Source organism: Dicentrarchus labrax, unplaced genomic scaffold (assembly GCF_905237075.1).
Source record: "Dicentrarchus labrax unplaced genomic scaffold, dlabrax2021, whole genome shotgun sequence".
Lineage (NCBI taxonomy): Eukaryota > Metazoa > Chordata > Actinopteri > Moronidae > Dicentrarchus > Dicentrarchus labrax.
In genome coordinates this window covers 25,579,624-25,601,661 of record NW_026136720.1, presented here as the reverse complement: position 1 = coordinate 25,601,661, position 22,038 = coordinate 25,579,624, and the positions used below count along the sequence as shown (strand labels likewise).

Sequence of the window (22,038 nt, the reverse complement as noted above, 5' to 3'; positions counted from 1 at the left end):
ATAGGTAAAAACTAATATAAAATTATTAAACCATCATCATTCAGTATATATATTTCAAATATAATAATAAAATTAATCATCTCTTTGTTTTTACTTTCTTTTGGCAGTAAAAGTTAAATATCCCCATTGACCAAAAAGTAAACATCCATATTGACCGACCACCCCCCTGTATCTCCATGAAATGGTTTGGTCCTGCTTTAGCGCACTTAGGGCTCTATCTTGCACTTAGCGCAATTGACTTCGTACACTGGCGCATGTATAATTCCTAGTTTGCACTCGACGCACATTGGAATTTTCCCTCCACCGACGCAAGCCTTAAATTAGGGAATGAACTTGTGCTCTGGGGGGCGGTTCAGCGAAAAGAGGAGGCGTGTTCCAGCGCAAATGTTCCCTGGTGCTATTTTGCTGTTTCAGAAAACAATTCCGCCACAGACCAGGAAAAACCTAGTCTAAAGTCAGTGGCGCTTATTCAGATGCTATTTTAAGGGCGCAGATTGAGGGGATGCGCCTGAAAGGCAGCAGCAACATCGCCACCCGGTCAGGACGGGCATTAATACTTTAATACTGGACAGCTCCCGCTCCAGCATGTCAAACCGGGTTTGCTGCAGGAACGGGTGGTCCTCCAGCGTGTAGTGGGTCTGGATCCTCTGCACCTTGGTGTTTGCGCTGCTCCCTCCTCAGCTGGCCCGTGCGCACTGCTCCCAAGGCCAGGGTCTTCTTCCTGCGAAGCTGCATTACATTGTTTTGATTGTATGGCTGTGTTACATTTATTTATTATCGGTATTTTACGGCCCTGACGAGAACGTCGGTCTCCTTGGCTGTGAACCGCTCCTGGTGTGCGCCTGGCAAATCCGCCGTTATAATAGCAATCCGCCATGGAACAAGCGTGCCTCTGTTTCAAAGGGAATGTGAGATGACACTCTGATTGGTTTATTGCACGTTACGCCCAAACCACACCTATGACTAATGTAGCTACTTCAGACCAACCCATTTTAGATTTGCGCCGGGCGCAAGAGTCAATTATCCCGCCGGCATAATACAACAGCGCCCGAGATTCGCCCACAAAGCTACTTGCATTTCAGATCGGCCTGATAGGCCCCTTATGGTGTTTAGTTGCAGTCAGTAGATGTGCCAGAACTACAGTGATCACAATGTTGCCTAGTAAATCAAAATCTGGTTTTCAAAAAAGAAAAGAGAGAGAGGAAAGACAAAGGAAAGGATGTCAATCTGTAACCCAGTGTTTCACCAAGAAAGGAGCCTATAGTCTGTGAGTGGTATTAACCTGTTGGCTTAATGTCCATAGTGAAATAAGATACAGCTACAGACTAGTGTTAGCCTACATTTAATCACCATATAATCAGTTCAGGGAAACGTTTAGCAAGATATTCACATTAAATCATTGTCCCTGCCCCTTTTAGCAGACTTAACAACAGATGAGTCAGCAGCACCCCAGTCTCCCAATCACTGTACCCCTCCCTGTCCCAGTGAAGAAGGTGAGCAACATTGTGTTCAATGACAGGCCAGTCAGCGTCATTGCAGGGAGTCTGTGGGGATTTCTCTCTTGCTCTTTTTACCATTACAAAAAAGAAAATGAAATATTTATTAATGACAGAAATTAAAACACATTAATAACAATTATTTTCTCACATAATGATCATTGTGAAATAAAATAAAAACAACAACAACCTACTGTATGTACTGGATGCTGGACAGTTGGAAACAGTGAGTAGTTTACCTGAGCCTGCATTTAAGATACAGACAATATTAAAATAATCCAGTTTGATACGTTCATTTAGATTGAATTATGGAATGACATCTATAGATACAGACTTTATTATTCCCATCATGAAGGGCAATTTATTTGAGAAGAATTTTCCATTTTGAAATTTTACAATAAAAATACATTGAGACTGTAAAAGATAGCGTTTGGCACATTTTTTATGGTCTTGCATCAAATAGTGAACTGCATACTGTATGCAGACTTGCATGCATGTACAAATCACCAGCAGTAAATATTGTGCTTTTACTAGTATTGAACTACAAAAAGCAAGACAGTTGCAAGCCTTTAATAAGAGTTATGTAAAGCTTTTGATGGGACAGTTAGGTCCGAGAGATGTGGTGACAACAGCTGCGCAGAGGGGGCCCAATTTGATTTTTTTGTCATGGGGCCCAAAATTCCTGGCGGCGCCCCTGGCCTTCTCATCAGGGTTTGAAATTTAAACAATTTGTTTTAATATCAGAGATAATTGATCTTTATCAGTAGATGTGAATAATCCATTTTGAATCAATTCATGCTGTATGCTAGCCCTTGCTGAATCTTGCAATAAAATATAACATCTGCAGTTAAAGAATAAATTGTGGACATTAGACTTATGTCATCTATACAGGTAGTAATTATTAGGTAGTGTGTTCAACAACTTGAAGGTTCTAACAGGTTACTCTAGCTAAATAAATTAAACAGACCCTTGGGGCTTACTGTACAAGCCACTAAAAATAATCCTAGCAACTACCAAGTGCACAGATCAATAAGAGGAGAGCTGCCGTGAACGGACGTGACTAGTGTGGTATTTGACCCTAGGGCTATTCAGTCAGGTGCTGCACTAGAGTGAGCAGGGTAGGCGTTCGGAAGAAGGCAGTTAGAAGCTAGGCGTGTCTCCTCGCCACCAGTTTAAACAGTCCTCTTCTGAACCTGGCAGGGTAATACCCACAGGCAAGAGGCTTGGACCCTTTAAAAACGGAGAGCTGGTCCAGTACCACCTATACGGGGGTAACTCGGGATCTAAAAGTAGCATTTTGAGATAATTGGCAGCGGTTCTAACTAATGAAAAGATAATTAAAGTAACATTAATTACTGAACTATATGACCATGTACGAGGTGAGATACATGATAATTATTACTAAAAGAGTGTCAGTCAAATAGCTTATAATAGTATAAGCCAAATCAATGTCTTTATTTTGATACAGTATTTAATAATCACCACCTGTGATCTATATTCACCTTCACCCAGCCCTTTTGCAGGTTGCACTGCTGAACATACATGGACCAAATTAGAAGGTGCGCATGGAGATGCCCACACAGTCCAGGCCCCTATAAGACCACCTTGCGCTTGGCATTAAGGGTGCAAATTATTAAACTCAAGGTGCAATGCATGTTTTTGCACCCTTGTAGAACCGGGCCATATGGCCCCCTGTATATATATATATTTTATAATAATATGTTGCTTCTGTAAAGTTCCCGGAGCCCTTGCTCCAGCAGCCTATGGTCTGAATCCAACCTGTGACCTACTGCTGTGAGTCATCCCCTTTCTCTATATGTATTTCTCATTGTTCATTAATTCATAAAAATCTAAAACAACTTTCTACTGGCTGAGACAGCTATGTAAATTAGACTGCAATGTGCATGGAGTCATGAAATATTACATGAATTTTCTTTGTTTTGATATCGGTATAATATGTCGGCCACCGGTTGTCCTGCCCTCTAAATATCGGCATGGGCCATTGAAAAATCCATATTGGTCAACCAATAGTAATTTTACTTCTATTTGACTAAAACTTCTTTAAAGTAACAGTACTTTTACTTACTAATATACTCTAGTATTCTCTCCATCCCTTATGAATGTATTAATGGCAAATGTAGCCATGTAAAAGTAAAGAGTAGAATTACAAAATAGAACATGAAAAGTACATGTTGAAGAAAATGTTACACAGCCCATGTAAATGGATGGACATGTACTTGTATAGCACCCTTAGTCTTCCGAAACACTCAAAGCACTTTTACACTACATGCCACATTTGCCCTTTCACACAGTGATGGCAAAGCCCATTGAACAGAAACTAACTCATTCATTCACATACCGATGCACAGCATCAGGAGCAATTTGGGATTCAATATTTTGCACAAGGATACTTCGACATACAGAAGTGGAGCTAGGGATCAAACCAACAACCTTCCGATTAGTGGACAACCCGCCCTACCTCCTAGCCACAGTCGCCAGTATGCGCCACTCAATGTTGTCTTGCAACAATTCTTCAAATGTTGCACTCCCTGCTATTTAAACTCAGTTTCAGAGATCAATCAAGGCAGAAATGCAAGAAAGTCATAATTTGGTCAATAGTGAGATAAGATCAGCTTTTGTGACAGTAGCTATTAATGGCAAAATTCTGTGGAACTGTGGGCTACCTATCTAGTCCAAGGCTGTCTGAACAGTTTTAAAACAGTAAAACAGTGCCAAACAAAATGAAATTCCTACATGCCAGACAATCAACAAGACAGTCAGCTCACTGACATACTACACTGATGGCCCTTCACAAGAGCAGTATGTTAGCACACGTCAGCTCTGTAGTGTGTCAATGTCAGTCAACGTTCCTGGAGTACCTTCATACTTCAAAATGACAGTGCTGATGAGAAAGTCTCATCTTGGTTCGAGAACTTTGTCAAGAATTACTGTATAGTACATTAATTCACATACTGAACTTCAAACTTAGTTCAATAGAATATTGAAATGGTAATGATTGGACCTTTCTCAATCTGCCTGTACTGTCTGTTCTTGTTTGTTCTTGTGTTCTTGTGAAATGTCATCTGTTGCTGCCCAAGTGCTGTCCCAATACGCAAGTTTGCATTTTGCCAAGAACGGTTAAAATTCCCAGAAGTGTTCTTGCCACACCCATTTTACCACGGATGCATTGGTAACTTGAACACGCCACTACAGATATTCAAGCATTACTTTAGGTATTCCAGCTTGGAATGGAAAGCCCAAGAGAAAGAGGCAAACAACAGAGTAAAGTATTGTTTTTTTTTATTATATGTTATTTCAACACTAAATTCACTTCTGAGAACATTTGAGGCGAGAAACCAACACATATTTGTAGATTTCGATTAATGAGATTAATGTGCAATCACTCTCACAGACCCATCTTGCCCCACAGTAACACAGACCATTGCAGCAAAAACAACTAAGATATTTTTATTATTTTTATTTAGTCATCGCACTAGCAACCTGGAAATCTGAGGAAATCAGGGTGCTTATTGAATGGTGAGCCATCAATGGACATCGTCCATTGACATCATGATTACAAAAAATTATTGAACAGACACCACTGGATGTCACAAAATCCTACAAACTGGATCTTTAAAGGCTACCTTTGGCTATAGTGCGGTATCAAACAGTGTTAAGTACTATTGACAGGCAAAAGGAACAGTACAGGTGATAGCTTTGACGTAGTTATGGTGTGACAATTCTGAAAGTTAATATGAAGACAGTACTTAGTGTGCATGGCAGTATGTATGTAGGGTGCAGCAGATCTACGGATAAGTTCTGATTTTTGATATTGTTTGTAGCAGTATTAGTAATGGTGTTTAAGTTGTAAAAAATGTAATGAACAATAATGACAATGAACAACAGAACAGCCATTGCTTTATTCTAAATAAACATTACATCATTAGTATACAGTTGTGGAGTAATCAGCTAAGCTTAGAGTATCCTTGGGTGATAAAGCCTGCCTGTTATTTTGGAACTCTGTGCTGTCGGTATTGCGTGTGCTCGTGAGTTCATTCTTCTAAGAACAACTAGCAAGAACACAAGTCCATTCTTTGCATTCTTGGTTTTGAGAAACACCCAGAGTACTTAAACAGTGTGCTCCCAGCCCCCCAAAAAAGGCAAAAGTCCTTAAGTAGCAAATATAAGCACTTGCATGAGAAAACCTTTGTCACTTTCCCAAACAGACAACCCAACAATCACACCCATTCATGCAGTAAATGTTCAGGGGTGTGGAGGAATGAAAGTAAGCATCATCATTACAATAAAATTATTGGAGAACAGCTGCATTCTTTGTCGCAGTCATTCTAAAACTGTATTTTAAGTCATAAAGGGCCAGAGCAGCCAAGCACTGTGAAAGCCCTATTCAGACTGTTTGGATTCTTATTCTTCTTGGTGGCGGCTGTGGCTCAGAGGTAGAGCGGGTCGTCCACTAATCTGAAGGTTGGAGGAAGGTCAACTCCTCTCTCTGCATGTCCCAAATTGCTCCCGATGCTGAGCATCGGTGTATGAATGATTAGTTTCCATTCTGGTGAGCAGGTGGCACCTTGCATGACAGCCACTGCCATCAGTGTTTGAATGTGTGTAAATGGTGTGAGTGTGGTATGTAGCGCATTAAATGGTCGAAAGGAGCTATATACTGTCAGTACAGTCCATTTACCATTTATTATTATTCTTAACCAAAACGTGCTCTGAAACTAATGAGCGAAAAACAACGGACAGAAGGCTCTCTTGCTGCCTTCACAGCGGATTCAGGAGAAAGATAAGCATATTTTGGATCATATGTTTGCTTGGTGAGTATCACTGGTTTCTGTCAGTTTGAAATAAATAAATCTTACTAACCTTAAACTTGATTTCCCTGCTAGCATTTTAATTTCTTTATTCTTCCTATATGAATAATGAATGATTATCAAATGTTAGTAATGATACTAATTAAGGCTCCGGCTCCATTTAGTGCTGTGTGAAAAGCTCTAGGCTGATGTGTGTTCTGTGATTACAGGTGCATCATGGCTGCAATGTTATTCAATGCAGATGTAAAGGGTGAAGAAGAGTAACATGACTTAAAAACCTAATTCTCCACAACACTTTGCTTGACCAAGCTAATCAGCTAAGAGGAATTATTTGTAGTCACCGGTGTGATGTGTATGGGCCGTGTAAATAAAATATTGTCATAATATCATAATAATATTGTTCCTAGAGACTGGGTATGACATGGGCACCGAACTGGGCCATATCCGGCCGGCCAAAGCTTCCCATCTAGAATGCAGCATGGCCAATGATAAAATTATTTCAAAATTTAAATATTGACAGTATTACATGAAGAGCATCTGTACTGAAATACCTAAAGAAAATCAGCATTACGTTACAGCAAATGCAAACATTTCCTGCTGCTGCAGCTTCACATTAACAGCATTTAACTGGCAAAACACAAGTTTACTTTTATTATGAAGTAGTCGTCACAGGAAATGAAATGTGTTTATTAGAAGTTTATTATAATGACAATAGTTTGTTAAGCTGCCCCCAGAATTCTGTGACCTGTAGTATTAAACTGTATTTGTTTAAATAGAAGTGTCACATGCACAACAATGGTGCAACTGCATCAGAGCGCAAGAACAGTTAAAGATGATTAATATCATGCCAATCATAAATGGATTGTAGTTGTATACCACTTTTTGTTAGCTAACTAACTCTTTCATACACATTCAATTTGGGGTTCAGTATCTTGGTACTTCGATATGCAGCGAGAGGAGCTAGGGATCGAACCCAACAACAACCTTCCGATTAGTGGACGAGCCACAGCCACCCCACTCAGGACTGCAGTTGCAGATTTTAACTATGGTTTTAACCATCACTCCTCAGTGAACTGCTTCCTTGGTGGAGAGTATGTTCTAGTTCAGTATCTAGTTGTAATTATGGATTCCCATCTTTTTTGGGATTCTGGTCTCACTTTCTGGTCACAAAATTCTGGCCCTTGTACAAATGTATCTGGTGTATGAGCATGGGGGTTGCAGTAGTCTAATGTAATGCGATTGTTTGTGTTTTAGTCGCCTATGTTGAAACAAGAGATTTTCATTTTGTCATGGAAAAGTAATTCAGCACAGCTTGCATTAGGCTGGTGTGTGTGTGTGTGTGTGTGTGTGTGTGTGTGTGTGTGTGTGTGTGTGTGTGTGTTTTGTGATCACAGGGCAGAAAAGAGAAGAAACATTCAAAACCATGTACACTTGAGAGAAAGACCGAGACTGCTGTGAAAACAATCTGTTTAACTTGGACCTTTCCCCACCACCCCTGCTATGGCATTGTGCCTATTTCAAAGGTCAAGAATGAGAAAGGTTGTGTCTTATGATCAAAAAAGTACAGCTATTGAAGGGAGCTTAAGGTGTGAATTTTTTGTTAGCTAATTCGATTAATACCTAATTACAAGATCTACTGTTTTGGTTCAATTCTGTTTAGTCATTTTCTGTACTGATGAACTCTCTCATCTTTGAAACTGTCAGCTTATCAGTAACTTGCTGTTCATTAATATTTACCATCAATAATACACTGGAGGCTGGAGGAAGGAGAACATGGTGAGGATAGTTGGAGGAAAACCAGGACAGCTTGAGGGCCCACAGGGACTTACAGGGGTGCACAGATTTAGTCATAAAGGTGGCTTGAATAACACTCTCCAAGGCACCACTAGACATAAAGCATCCTGCAGTTTTCAACAACAACAAAAAAGATCTCAGGTTGTGATTTCTTGGCTTTTATTCAAAATTACTCAGACTGAAGGTTAGACTATAGTCATACTAGTGATTATCTCAGTATCTTATTATAAAATATATAATGGTAATAATTATGTTATCCTCTTGTCTTTTTGTTTTGGTCTCTCTTTAGACATTTCACTCTGTTCCAGTGTAACCCACTTGGACTTGGACCCTCAAAGTACACAAGCCTCTTATCGTGTCCTATCCTGAGATAATTAAGCATTTTAGTGAGGATTGTTTTAAGATCATTTCAGATTTTGGTTCTTTCAGGGTAACAGATTTCCAAAACAAGATGTGATCAGCATTTGTTAACTCAAAAATAATCCCAAAATAGCAGTCACAAACAAAATGCAGACAGTTCACACCTCCACAACACTATAGCTGAACAACAGAGCCCCCCAGGTCTGTGAGCTCAGCCCCGTCCTGTTCAGGATGTGCATCCACTACTGCATCCCCCGACATGGAGAAATCTCTGTTCTGAAGTTGTGGATGACACCACCATCATTGGCCAGATTTCAAACAACAGTGAGACTCCGTATTGGGAGGAAATCAACAATATTGTAAACAAAAAACAACCTACTGCTCAACAATAGCAAAACCAAAGAGCTGATTGCTGATTTTAGGAAAAAAGTGGCAAAGCGGACACACTTGTTTACATCAGTGGAGCTGAGGTGGAGCAGGTGAACCGTTTGGGTGAACAGTTTTAGTTTTATGATTATTGGACAGAGCTGTGAAGTGCAACACGGAAGTGTCTTAATTTTTTCTAATGGGCAGGAGGGGGCAGCTCCATGGGCTGCTAAACAGACATCTAGTGTACTGAGTCTTCTTAGATTTATCTCCACTACTTCCCACTTAATTTGTTAGCTTAGTAAAGAGTTTCCTAATGGATTTATGGTGTCAATCTCTAGTTTCAAGTCTTCTTCCATACAGTATGATTTTTGTTTTGTAAATGTCCCATTTAGAGTAATTTAGACAATAAAGCAGGGTATGCTCTAGGTCGTGGCTACCTTGCGATGGATGTCATTGTCAGTGAGCTTGTCCAGCGCTACACACAAACTCACATCAAGCTGTCAAACTAGGCAGTGCTGATCAAATATGAATCATGATTCTATTACTGCATTGATTATTTTTCAGAATCATATTTTAGTTTACTGTTTACCTGTAATACAAACATGTGTGACCAGGGAAGCTGCCATTGTTTGCCAATGAGTGCAGCTCAATTTGAACTATGTCAACACCACTGACATGGTGACTGCCATAATGGCAAACTCCAGATTTCAAAACGGTACTCCACTAACCAATAGGTGATGTCATGATAGGTTCACACTTGGGTCCAAGGCTCATTTCCAGGTCATAACAAGAACTGTTGGATACAGTTGTGACCAAAATGATTAGCCCCCCTTATGAAATTAGACAAAACTCTTGATTTCTCCATGGAAATGGCCATTAACAACACATGTTTGTTATTTTGGAAACAAATACTCTACAAAGACAAAAGTTGACAAGTTTGATAAGGATATTTTATTGATACAATGAGTTAAAACAAAAAAGGGCAAAAATTAGAAATCCAAAATTATTAGCCCCCTGGCCATTAATAGTCAATAGTGTACCCTTTCTGAGTCACAACTGACAACAACCTCTTAGAGTAGTTCTTTACTAGGTTGACACAGGTCTCCTGAGGGATTTTGGCCCATTCTTTCATTGCAAATTGTTCCAGCTGGTCCAAATTGCGTGGTTTCCGAGCATGGACATTCACTTTGAGCACCCGCCACAGATTCTCAATAGGATTGAGGTCTGGGCTCTGTGCGGGCCACTCCAGGACCTTGGTTTTGGTATCCTTCAGGAACTGTTGGACCAATTTCGATGTGTGCTTTGGGTCATTGTCTTGTTGGAAGACCCAGCGACGATCTAAGGATAGACTACGAGCAGATTTCTGCATATTATCCCTCAAAATGCCATGCACCCAAACAAGGCTCCTGAGGCTGCAAAACAGCCCCACAGCATGATGCTCCCACCACCATGTTTAACTGTGGGAACTGTGTTCTTGGGGTCCAAGGCCTCTCCCTTTCTTCACCAAACATAAGCAAGATCCAATTCCAGTTTAGTCTCATCAGACCAAAGCACAGACTTCCAAAACTCATCTTTACCTATCAAATGTTCACGGGCAAACCTCAGTCTGGCTTTGATGTGCCGCTTTTTGAGTAAAGGGGTTTTTCTTGGACGATGGCCCTGAAGCCCACCACGATGGAGAGCCCTCACAACTGTGCTCCTTGAAACATCAACTCCAGAAGAGGCCAGGTCAGCAACAATCATCTTGGCAGATGTCCGGGGATTCTTGCTGACATCTTTGACAATTTTCCTCTCTAGAGTTCTTGAAATCTTGAGCTTATGACCATGCCCAGGTTTGTTTCTTACAGAATTTGTCTCCTTGTACTTGGCAATGATGCAACGTACAGCGGTTCTAGACACTGTGAAACGCTTGGAAATGGCAGTATAGCCTTCCCCCTTATCATGAGCCTCCACTATCTTCTTTCTGAGCTCAAGACTGATTTCCTTTGTCTTTGGCATGGTGAGTAAAAGTAGTCCCTCTCAATAATGTGTTCAAGTGCCCTGTTCCTTGGAGTCCTTTTATGCTGATTGAATGTTCAGGTGTCGTTAGGAAGCCAATTGACTGCACAGGTGTGGTTTGAAAACTGATTTGTTAATTAGGTGTGTTTTTGAAGGCAAGAATTCACAAATATTATTGACCACCCCATCATGGGGGCTAATATGTTTGACATCCCCATTTTTCTCTATATTTGATATAAAGCAAGCCTAAAATGTTATTTTATATTCCAAAATGTACCAAAAGCTACTAAAAAGCACTGGTGAATGTTTGATTACATCGAGTTTTATCAATGCTGCAAACATTGGGAAGAATTTTAGGAAAATGTTCCATAAATCCTGGGGGGCTAATAATTTTGGTCACAACTGTATATCGATGGCCCATCCATCCACGTTTGGGGCATCTGCAGACATGATACATTTTTAAGTCAGTCAGTCTCAAATCTCAATCTGGTGGGAGCAGATCCTTACAATGCAGTTGGATTTAAAGCTCCAGCAACACTTAATGTTGACGAGGGACCAGAGAATATGTACAGTATTAATATTATTTTTGTCAACCGAGGCTCCAGTGTCAACCATAAACCAAACTATGAGAACCTGATATACAGTGTACGCAATGTGGATCAGGTTGGATGCACATTTGATACATGTTTGATACAGCAATAACCCAAAGCAGCAAAATTATGTCCATGTAATGTTTACATGTCCATGCAAATTATATAGAATAATAATACCAACATGTAAATTCATAGAGTAATTAAACCTCTCTTAGGCAGTCTTGTCTATTGCAGTTTATGGAAATTTGCTTCTTTTTTTGCATACAATACATCTTTGAAGCTATCCTTGACTTGTATGTGTAGAAATTTGCAATTGTATGGCTATGCTGCAAATTGGTTTATTGTCCTTCTTCTAATTATTTTATTTCTCTCTATCTTTGTGTTTCTAAATGGAATACATGTGGGTTTATTGCCAGATATGACAGTCCTGGCCTTCATTAAATACAATCTGGAAGCTGGTGTTAATGTCATTTCCCTCTGCCATGACCTTGGCAAAGATCAGTGCTGAGTTAAACTCACAGGAAGAAGGATTTAATATCAACTTATGGTCAGCTAGTTTGTATTTCATACAATGAAACGCTAGTAAACATGAACTACTATGACAACATGTATCGTAGGCTATAGGTTGCTGCTATCCACCTACTCATCATGTAGTTAGATCAAGCAGGTTGATTCTTAAAATAGAAGAAATGGTTAGCAATATGACCACAAAGATAAGGAAAGTTACATAAGGAGCTATGACAGACAATATATCAACATTTTAGACTTCCTTTCAAAATTGGTAACGAATCCCAAGCCAAGTAGTTTTTTGAAAGTGCCTACCCTTTTCCGAACAGTTTCCAATGACAAGTTCCCCGATGATTCTGTTTAACAAACATCTGGCGCAGTAAGCTTTAATTAATCGATCTCTGTGAGACATATCTCAAAACTTGCACTGCACTACTTTTAGAAAGGATTCAGAAGGATTTCATGAGTCAGCCTCATGCCCAATATGAGTAAGTCTGTGAGAAATCTTTTCTTGTTAAACAAAGAAAAGATGGGCTCCTTGGACACGTTGAAGAGCATTAATGAATTGGTCAGTAGGGCATCATCATAATGAAATCTAAATTTAGGATGCCACAGTCCTTTCACAGTAACTGTACGGAAGTACTGTTATTAAGAGTAGTAGTATTTTAACTTCTTACTTCTACTTGAGAAGGATATTTTAATACTCTTGATAATGCCAGAGGTCAGAGAACAGACTGTTCTCTGAAATGTCAGCATGGAGCAACAGATCCCAAAATCTACTAGGGATACATGACTAATTCTGGTGTCTATGGTCTCATCACTTATTATACGCCTATGCTGGATCGTATGACAATCTCACATCAGTTATTCCGAATGTGTGCAATCAGTGGCGGCTCCTGACAAATTTCTCAGGGGGGGCAACTGTTGCAACGATGGCTAAGATGACCCGTTCAATGGGTCAAATAATAATAAATAAAAGTCAGATAGCTAACTTGACAGTGTTACATTGCATTGTTTAATTTGGTTTTCCTGTTCAACCACTAGATGGCAACATGACATGAATTATACATACTGTACAGTATTTTTGTAAAGCTATATAAATTTAAATGTCTCAAATATAATAAATTTGGTTCCACAGTAAAACACACAGCTACATTGTCATCTACTAGTTTGCCCATGAAATCACTGTTAGCACAGTCTACAGTTTATAGCCATCATGGATGCCATAGCGATAATCAAATCAAAACATATTATACTATCATTAAAACTGTAGTTTCCAGAACATATTCAGTATATATTTGGCTGGCAATATGCAATCAATACAACTATTTACAATTTGGAGAGTACAACATAACACAACTCACCATTTAATAATAATAATTATATGGTTTCATCTGCTTGGATTGCCACGAATCTAGCCGATTTACGTTCTCTGGTGACAGATGCCATGCAATCCAGCAGTTCATTCTGCACCGTCTTTGTTGTGCCCTTTAAGGCTGTGGCCATTCTCAGGTGCTCCTCAAACACCTCGTCCAGCGACGCCACTAAGTTGACAAGTCCGCGAAAAATCCCAGGGTTGCTGGACCCCTCGCTTTCATCCTTGCCTCGCAAAGCTAACTCAAACAAGCCACAGAATTTTACACAGTGAATAAGGCGGCCTAGGAGATGCCGGTTCTTGCTCACCTCATTGTTGTGACGACGCACATCTAACCTGCTGCAATACTGTATCACTCTGTAAAAAACGATTACTACTAACTAAAGAGAGAAAACCCTAAAAACTTAACAGCCATGTGGTGAGTTTTGTGACACTGTATATAAAATAGCATGAACAATACTTAATACAAGTAACACACTTGCACTGTGGATCCCTACCTGCAGAGTGGAAAGGAGGACTTCTAGGCCGCCAGAGGAGTGTGGGGAGGCTGTCATATTTTGTCGATGCCGCTCTGTGCCAGTCAACCAGTTGGTCAGACAGACAGACAAACAAACAGGCAGACAGAAAGGTAAACAAACGGTTTAACAGACATACAGACAGACAAATCATCAGGCAGACGGACAAATAGAAAAAAAGACGGTCAGATGGAGATTGTCAATCAGAAAGAGGCAGACCGAGGAAATTTAAAGTGCGTCCTCACCACCGTGCACACAGCGTCACACACACACACACACACACACACGAAACTTAAAGCACCTGTCTCTCCTCTCTCACACCAACACAGACGTGCACATGCAATATTGCTTTGCCTAAGGAGAGAGCGCAGCAACACTGAGACTCCCCCTGACTTGACTGGGAATACCCACCAGCCCCAGGGAGGGGGGTGTGTGTGTGTGTGTGTGTGTGTGTGTGTGTGTGTGTGTGTGTGTGTGTGTGTGTGTGTGTCGAACTGCTGAAGGCATGTGTATTCAGTATGGACAGTGTGTGTTTGAATGTATGTCTTTCTGAGAGTGTCTTTTGTATACCATCTTACATTAAATTTACAAAACTCCATTGTTCATGGTCTTCCTTTTTTACAAGCAACTCTTTTGCTACGGGCTTTGGTCATGTTGTAAAATACTGTTAGATACATGAACATACATATGGGTGGTTTAATGTGTGTTGTTTTGTCTCGCACGTGCCTGTGCATGTGTAATCCTATCCCTCCAGGATAAAGCGCTCCAGAAAACATTTGTGCTGTGATGTTGAGAAGGCTGCCACTATAAAAAGGCCTTGACAAGGCCAGCTGGGCAGCTGCAGGATTCAATCTATATACAGTCATAGACTTCAGTCAATAAGGGATTTTGATGGCTTATTAAAAAAATAACCTTAAATTATCCCACTTTTTATAGCAATCAGTTAACTCTTACACAAAAAAAACAACAAGAATTCAGTGATTTCTGCAGTGTTGAACATAGCACAGGGGGAAACCTCTGGAGCCAGTGAACTAACTTTAGACAATTATAAAAAAAACTTGTTTGCAAAGCTTAAACACCTATCTGTATGAAAATATATTTCAACAGCAGCACAGACTGCAAAATGATTGTGAAGTTGAATCAACACTTCCCTAAAACTAAAACTAAACTAAAAATGTGGACCTTTGTGAAAAAAGGCCACTCATCAATAGTTCTCACAACTCTTTTTCTGTTGTGCCCCAATTTGGAAACTATTGTCTTGTGTAGCAATTTCATTATCAACCATGAATAACATTAGAGAAATTCGGAGGAATCAAAATGAGCAGAGCAGATAACTATGTTTTATTGAAATAACATAACCAACAATATGCACAATGTGATTACTTTCACCTTTACATTAGTTACTGTTAAACTCTCACTTAAACTGTCACATCTTTTTTGATGCAAAAGAGTATTACCACCGTATGATAGTGAACTGGACAAGCTGCATTATATTTTTTGGGATTGTTTTTTACCAATGTGTTTGCTCATTGAACAAGACCTGTTTTTAAATTGTACCTGTCTATCTGTCCATGCACTTTACAAGTTTTGGCTTTTGAAATAACCTTCTAACCCAAATCTGGATATCCTTGTTAGCAGAAGAGCACTTGTGTATTGTTCACATGTTAAAGGTGGGGTCAGTCATTCTGGAGCAAGATAGTTGATTGTTTATGTATCATTCCCAGGCATTCAAAAACCAACACTCTGGATTATGGTAAATGGGAAACAAACAAAGTGGCTCGGAGCAAGGTTGTGTTCATGTTCCCAGGCCATCAAATACAGGCTGATGGGTTGGCAAAGACTGACTGAGACTCAACAATCAACAATTTTTCACAATTGGCCTATGAAATTTTTTTTTTTATCCTTGCAGCACTCTATTGTTGTAATCACGAAGATAAAAGTCCCCTAACAGTCCCTAACTACTACTAAACGCAAACCATGATCTGTCCAACAAAGTACTGTTTTTGCTTGGTGGTGTGACAGCTCCAAACAAAACAAAACCTTAACCATAATGTCACATCATAAAACAGATGTATTTCCACAGATTTATATATGTATTTTCAACAGTGATTTGTAACAGTTTTGTAAGGCACAGACAAATGACACACTGAATTTGGAGAAGTTGTTGTGTTATTTATCTGATGTATACAAGCTTCCATCTGTAGATCAGGTCGGTTCTTCTCATTAGAGGTGATGACAGGGACAAAATAGTTTGTACCCCCTCATGGCCTCATCCCTACCCCTCAAATGCTCTATACTCCAGTGGTGGCATCAAGTTCATCTGAACTCCTCACCCCTTCTTGTCCCTTCACACCTCTCTGACAGAAAGAGCAAGAAAGAGCTGTGTGTGTGTGTGTGTGTGTGTGTGTGTGTGTGTGTGTGTGTGTGTGTGTGTGTGTGTATATATATCACTCTTACTCTTGATGCTGAAATTACACAGCAGAAGCGTTTTTTTGGTATGGTCCCTGGAAAATGAACCTTGTATCAGTTTCAGTAAAAAAGCCAAGGGGTGTGTGTGTGTGTGTGTGTGTGTGTGTGTGTGTGTGTGTGTGTGTGTGTGTGTGTGTGTGTGTGTGTGTGTGTGTAGTAGACACAGGGTCAAGCTGAAGGACATCCTGGGCGACTGTGGTGCAGAGGCAGAGCGGGTCTTCCCCTACTTGGAAGGGTGTTGGTTCGATCCCCTGCTCCTGGTGCCACATGTCAAAGTATCCTTGAGAAAGATACTGAATGCTGAATTGCTCCCAAAGCTGTTCATCGGTGTGTGTATGAATGTGTTAGTTTCTGTTCGATGGGCTTTGCCATCACTGAGTGAATGTGTGTGAAAGGGTGAATGTGGCATGTAGTGGAAAAGCACTTGTGTGGTTGGAAGACTAGAAAGGCACTGTACAGGTCCATTAACCATTTACCATCCTGATTATACACATCCTTAATCCTAACTTTCAGCCCATGAATTTTACAGTGTGCTGACTTTAAGGGTCTTTCTTACACACACACACACACACACACACACACACACACGGGTAATCAAAATTTGGCATCAAACACACAAACTTTTTGAGACATTATGGAACCACTCAAATAGGCCTTGTCATGCCCATCGGGGATAGAATGCTAATCTATGGATGAAATCATACTCACACTTCTGTCCCAGACAGGAGTCCCCTGTCTCAACAAACACTGCACACACACCCACACACACACACTTACATTTCCTCACTAATGAGGGAAGACCTTGTGTTGATTCAGCTGTTAAGCTATTTCACTGATGCCTCCAAACAACAGGCTGTGACAGTGAAATGCAACTCTGGGCTTTCCATCATACACAGCAACTGGCTCATCATATGTTCTGCTCTTATTTAAGATAAATGTATAGATAGATAGCATTGGGAGTAATTTTACACATGACTTGTGTAATTAAAAGCTGTCTGGTGTTTTCCTCACTCTGCACTCTGCACTGATACGTACAGAATCAAAAAATAATAAGACAATGATAAATGTAACTTTGTGCATCAATAATGTTTTTTCCCTATCCTGTTAATCATCTCAAAACCACTATCACTGATCTTGTGGGGGCCCTGAACCCCTGCTCTAAAACATCATCAGGCAGATTCCCATAACATTTCCTGAGCACATTCTTCTTACCCAGAGAAGGACTCCTTTTGGCTTTGGAAGTTCAGTGTCAGAATGTTGTTTCTTCTCTCAACTGATATTGTTGTCTGTAATTAACACTGCAGCCTCTAGAGGTTGACAGTGGTTCAATAGTTTTTTCTTGGTGTTGTGACAGTTCCATGACAGTGATCCTGGACCATTTCTACTAATATAAATCACACTGCAAATGAAACCTGAAGCATAGGAGGCCCTCTTTCTCTCAACCTTTAGCATTATGGATGAGATCCTACTCATTAGCTTCATTACAGGCTCTGAGAGACAATTCTTCCCTCTATGAATAACCTCCAATACAATAAAATGTATTAAATAAAAGACTCTTTTCTCTTTGACACATTTAATATTTACTTTCACCATCATCGTTTCAACATCTCCCCTCCAGTAGGTGCTACAGAGCACTGTACGCCCAAATGAACAGAAACAGAAACAGTTTCTACCAACAGGCCATCACTCTGATGAACAGTTATCTCCAGACACACAGTGTCAGAAACAATCCCTGTGCAATAACCCTGTGACTCAAACATCCACTGTACCTGTAAATTATTCTCATTGTTTTAAAAAAATGTAAATATCATCAATCTTGAACTTCCCTCAGGATTAATAAAGTATTTATCTATCCAATCATCAATCAATCAATCAATCAATCAATCAATCAATCAATCAATTTACACATGCAGTGCATACTGTTTATACTGTCATATTCACCTACCCTCAGGTATTTAAAGCAACCTGCAACATAAATAATAATAATAATAATAATAATAATAATAATAATGATTATAATAATAATACCTGTTTCCTGTAAAAGAAAAAAAAAACAGGCATCTAGGGTGGAACTATTGGGAGCCAATAGTGCTGAATGTGTTACATCCCCTGTCAAGCAGCTATAACAGTCTTATTAGCTGACTCTGCCAAACTGATTACTGACTACAAGTGATAAAGTTCTGTTTTTGTAAAGTAATCAGTGAGGCCTGGTCCTCAGAAACACTCACTCAACAGCTACCCTGTTGCTAGCTATTTAACTAATGAATCTTCGCTCTGTATTGCTGTTGAAGATTGATTGACAGGTGGATGTCATGATATTATTGGTTGAAATTGGTTGGTCCATGCTTACGTAAGCCTGCATTAAATTTAGTTTTTCAGGAAGAAAAAAAATATTGTATTATGGTAAAAATATAAATACATTAATACAAATCTAAAATTGTATTGTTAAATAGCAGTATAATGATGTAATGTTAAAGGGTTAAAGAGGCATTTTTCCTTTCATCTGGATTATGCTGAAAAAATTGTATATCACCATTACACACTGGCTGACAGGAAGTTAATATATCATTAGGTGACCTTCAACAAGCCTAACTGGTCAGTCTTTTTTGTACTATTATTGCTATTGTGTATTTGTGTACATTTATACAAAGAGAGATTTTATGAATGCTCAGTGTCTTCTGGGGACACAAGCAGACAGTCGGTGAGACAGCAAGGTGACTGTTTGCATGCAGACGGTAACAGATCAGCTGAATTACGATGCCCACCTGTGTCACACCAACCCATACACACACATACGATCATAATACTTGCACACTCTTTCCCTCAAACTCCCTTTTTCCCACTCTCACACTCTGCAGCTACTCTGTGATGTTGCTATAGTAACATGCTGTGTGAGGAACGCACATGCACAGCAGTGTCAACGTAGTAACTGCTGAGGTGAGGGTTGAACCACTTTACATTCCAATGCAGCCAAGGATGCTTTAGGAACAAAAATCACTGTAACACACATTTCCCCTTTTACTATTCCTGTAAACATGAACTGGTTGCAACAGGGACAGTTGTTCTGTGCATGTGTAAGAGTATTACTTTAATAACTCCTATTAATACTATGCAGCACTGGTCCAATAAACTAACACAGCGACATTCAGGACTGTCAGGACTATCACAAAGGCACTGAATATTAATTGTGAGAGTATATAACTAAATGTGTCATGCATGTTTGTATTAAGACTGGCTTGTCTCATCTTGTTTCTAACTTGAAGTTGCATAATTTGTAAAAGAAATTGTCAGAATTTTGTCCCAATCCATCTAGACTAGACTGAAAGTTATTTTATAGGATAATTAAAAACCAAATGTACCACATTTCATGGCAATCCCTTCAATAATTGATGAGATTTCAGCCTGGCTCCACTGATGTGCCAAGGTCTTGTTAGCTTTTACAAAAGAGCAATAAAAGGTAACCTGACTGGTAACACCAAACAAACTGGTATGAGATGTGCATAAAAGGAGGACTCTGCAGCGCGTGATAAAAACCACCCAGATCATTGATCCTTGGTACTAGTATAGTCATTAGTCATTTCTATGACCTATTATTTATTTACGCATCTACTGTATTTACTGTAACCTAACCCTAACCCTAACCCTATTTACTGTATAAGTGTGTCTGGTTGTGAAAAGTATCTCTGGCTCTCTCTGACAAAGTCGACCTAATTTGTATAAATTACATGTGATAAAACCCTCTCCAGACTCAGAGCAAGGAGCTTGGTCAGTATTTTACAGGTAATATCATTCAGGCTAACAGGTCTAAAATGTCCTGGGTCAGTCAGGTCCTTGTCTTTCTTAAGAATCAATTAAATCAGTGCATTCTTAAATGTTGCTGGTAGCTGCCCTAATAATAGTGCTATTTGATAATTTTGTTAGTGACGGAGCCAGTATCTCAGGATCTGGCTTGTAATAGTCTGCTGGAAAGCTATCTAACCCAGGTGACTTTTCTGATTTTATTGATTAGATAGCTGCCCTAACTTCCTGTTCCATTATGGAGCTGTCCAGATACTCTTTCTGGTTTGATGATAATTCAGGGGATGATAATTCACGTGCCCTGTTCCAGGTACCGCCCTCGTCTCCGACTGGTCAGGCACACCTACCATTAATTCATCCATCAGTCCAACTAGCTGTACTATTTCTTACTCCCCCAGTGGAGGGAGGGTGCCATAGACATAGTTTCCCTGCCTTTTCCTTTCATACAAATTTGTTATAACCCCAGTGCATACTCAGCCATGTTACTACCTCAAATTCAGTGTTTAATTCTTGTATTTTAGGTAAGCTTTTTTGCACTGTAGCGCATAGCATAAGTGCAGGAAATGAGGTTGTAAGCAGAAAGTAGTGTACTGTATGCCATGGATGTCATTTTTTCTAGCACTATATAACTATATACTACTATACTATATACTATGACACAGGTTAAGACTTATTGACAGCCCAAACTTTAAACTTAAACTTTAACTTCTGCACCATCAGTTTAATGTATAGAATAGGGCTACCCCGAACTAATGTCAACCAGTAGTCATTAAATAAAGCCAATAGTCGACTAGTTGAAGTATGTTTATGATATTTATTAATTTCTTTAAATATATAGATTTGAACAGCCGCCTGTTAAACGATAACGAAAAAAGCAGTTAAGATCACATTGTTATGTGTCAGAACAACCATTGGGGGCAGCGGGGCAGCCCAAGTAGAGAGTATCAGTCTTTTGCTTTGTTGAATTTGATTTACGGTTCCCCTGATTTTCTTTTAGCATGATCAAATCACTTATGTTCCATTGGACTATTGGATGTACTTTGCTCCTCTCTGCTATGCCTCTGATCTGACATCCCATTACTCTGGAGAGCCAAGACACAGAATGCACACTCACATTCAGGACATAGCAGGGCCACATAGCAGAGATAGCAGTGCAGTTTGACTGCCCTGGACACATAAGCTGTCGTGTGCATGCAGCCTCTTATGCAAAAGTCACTTTGCATAACTGTTTTTCAGTTTGGCTACTTATTTCAGGTAAGAAGATGATTGTCTCACTAGACAAAAACACACTCTCAGACTGTGCCTACCTTTGCAGATGGCTGGGTAGCTGCTCTCAAGCTCTTTCAGAGTTCCATTCCAGGTAAAATTATTACGACCATAACCAAACATTATGACTGTTTGCTGTTTTTCTTTGCAGGTATGTGTATACCCTGTTTGTCTGTCTGGTTATCTCTGCGTGTATCTGATTCAGCTGGTTTAGGATTAAATAAATAGACAGGTAATACAAAAAGAGATTTCCTCCCTGTGTCCCTTGTCTTCTCTTGTCACTGGGAGCAAGTGTGAGGGAACCCCAGGCTGGTGTGTATAACTGGAGGGAGAGCAAGTCTGCCAGCACCACTTATAAGCACCTGGCATAGCAGTAAAAATGCCCTTGTGCCTGTTGCCTGCCCATTGGTTGGAAGCCCAAATGTCAAACAGCTCTCCAGTGTGTTTGTGGGTGTGCAGGGTGGTAGGTGGTGTGAACATATAGGCCCTCTGTGTGTGCGTGTAGGGGGAGTGTGGTATACGGTGACTCAAAGGCTCCCCTGTTTCCTACTGACAACCTGCCGTGAAATACATCAAGCTGAAGTCGGTGTGTGTGTGTGTGTGTGTGTGTGTGTGTGTGTGTGTGTGTGTGTGTGCGTGTGACAGAGAGAGAGGGTTGGTAGAGAGAGG

At 39.9% G+C, this 22,038-nt stretch overlaps 1 protein-coding gene across 2 annotated transcripts in view; it reads right to left on the bottom strand.

Annotated features, from left to right (window-relative positions):
* The window catches only part of LOC127353683 (cytosolic carboxypeptidase 4), a 194,130-nt gene extending 172,434 nt beyond the window's left edge, over window positions 1-21,696 (bottom strand). For both annotated transcript variants that reach the window (XM_051383150.1, XM_051383151.1), the window contains exons 1-2: window positions 21,411-21,696; window positions 13,819-13,892 (exon numbers count right to left, since the gene is read on the bottom strand). In XM_051383150.1, the coding sequence (XP_051239110.1) occupies window positions 13,819-13,892; window positions 21,411-21,492 (156 nt within the window). In that variant the 5' untranslated portion in view covers window positions 21,493-21,696. The remainder of the gene's footprint in view (window positions 1-13,818; window positions 13,893-21,410) is intronic.
* Window positions 21,697-22,038: the final 342 nt, after the last annotated feature.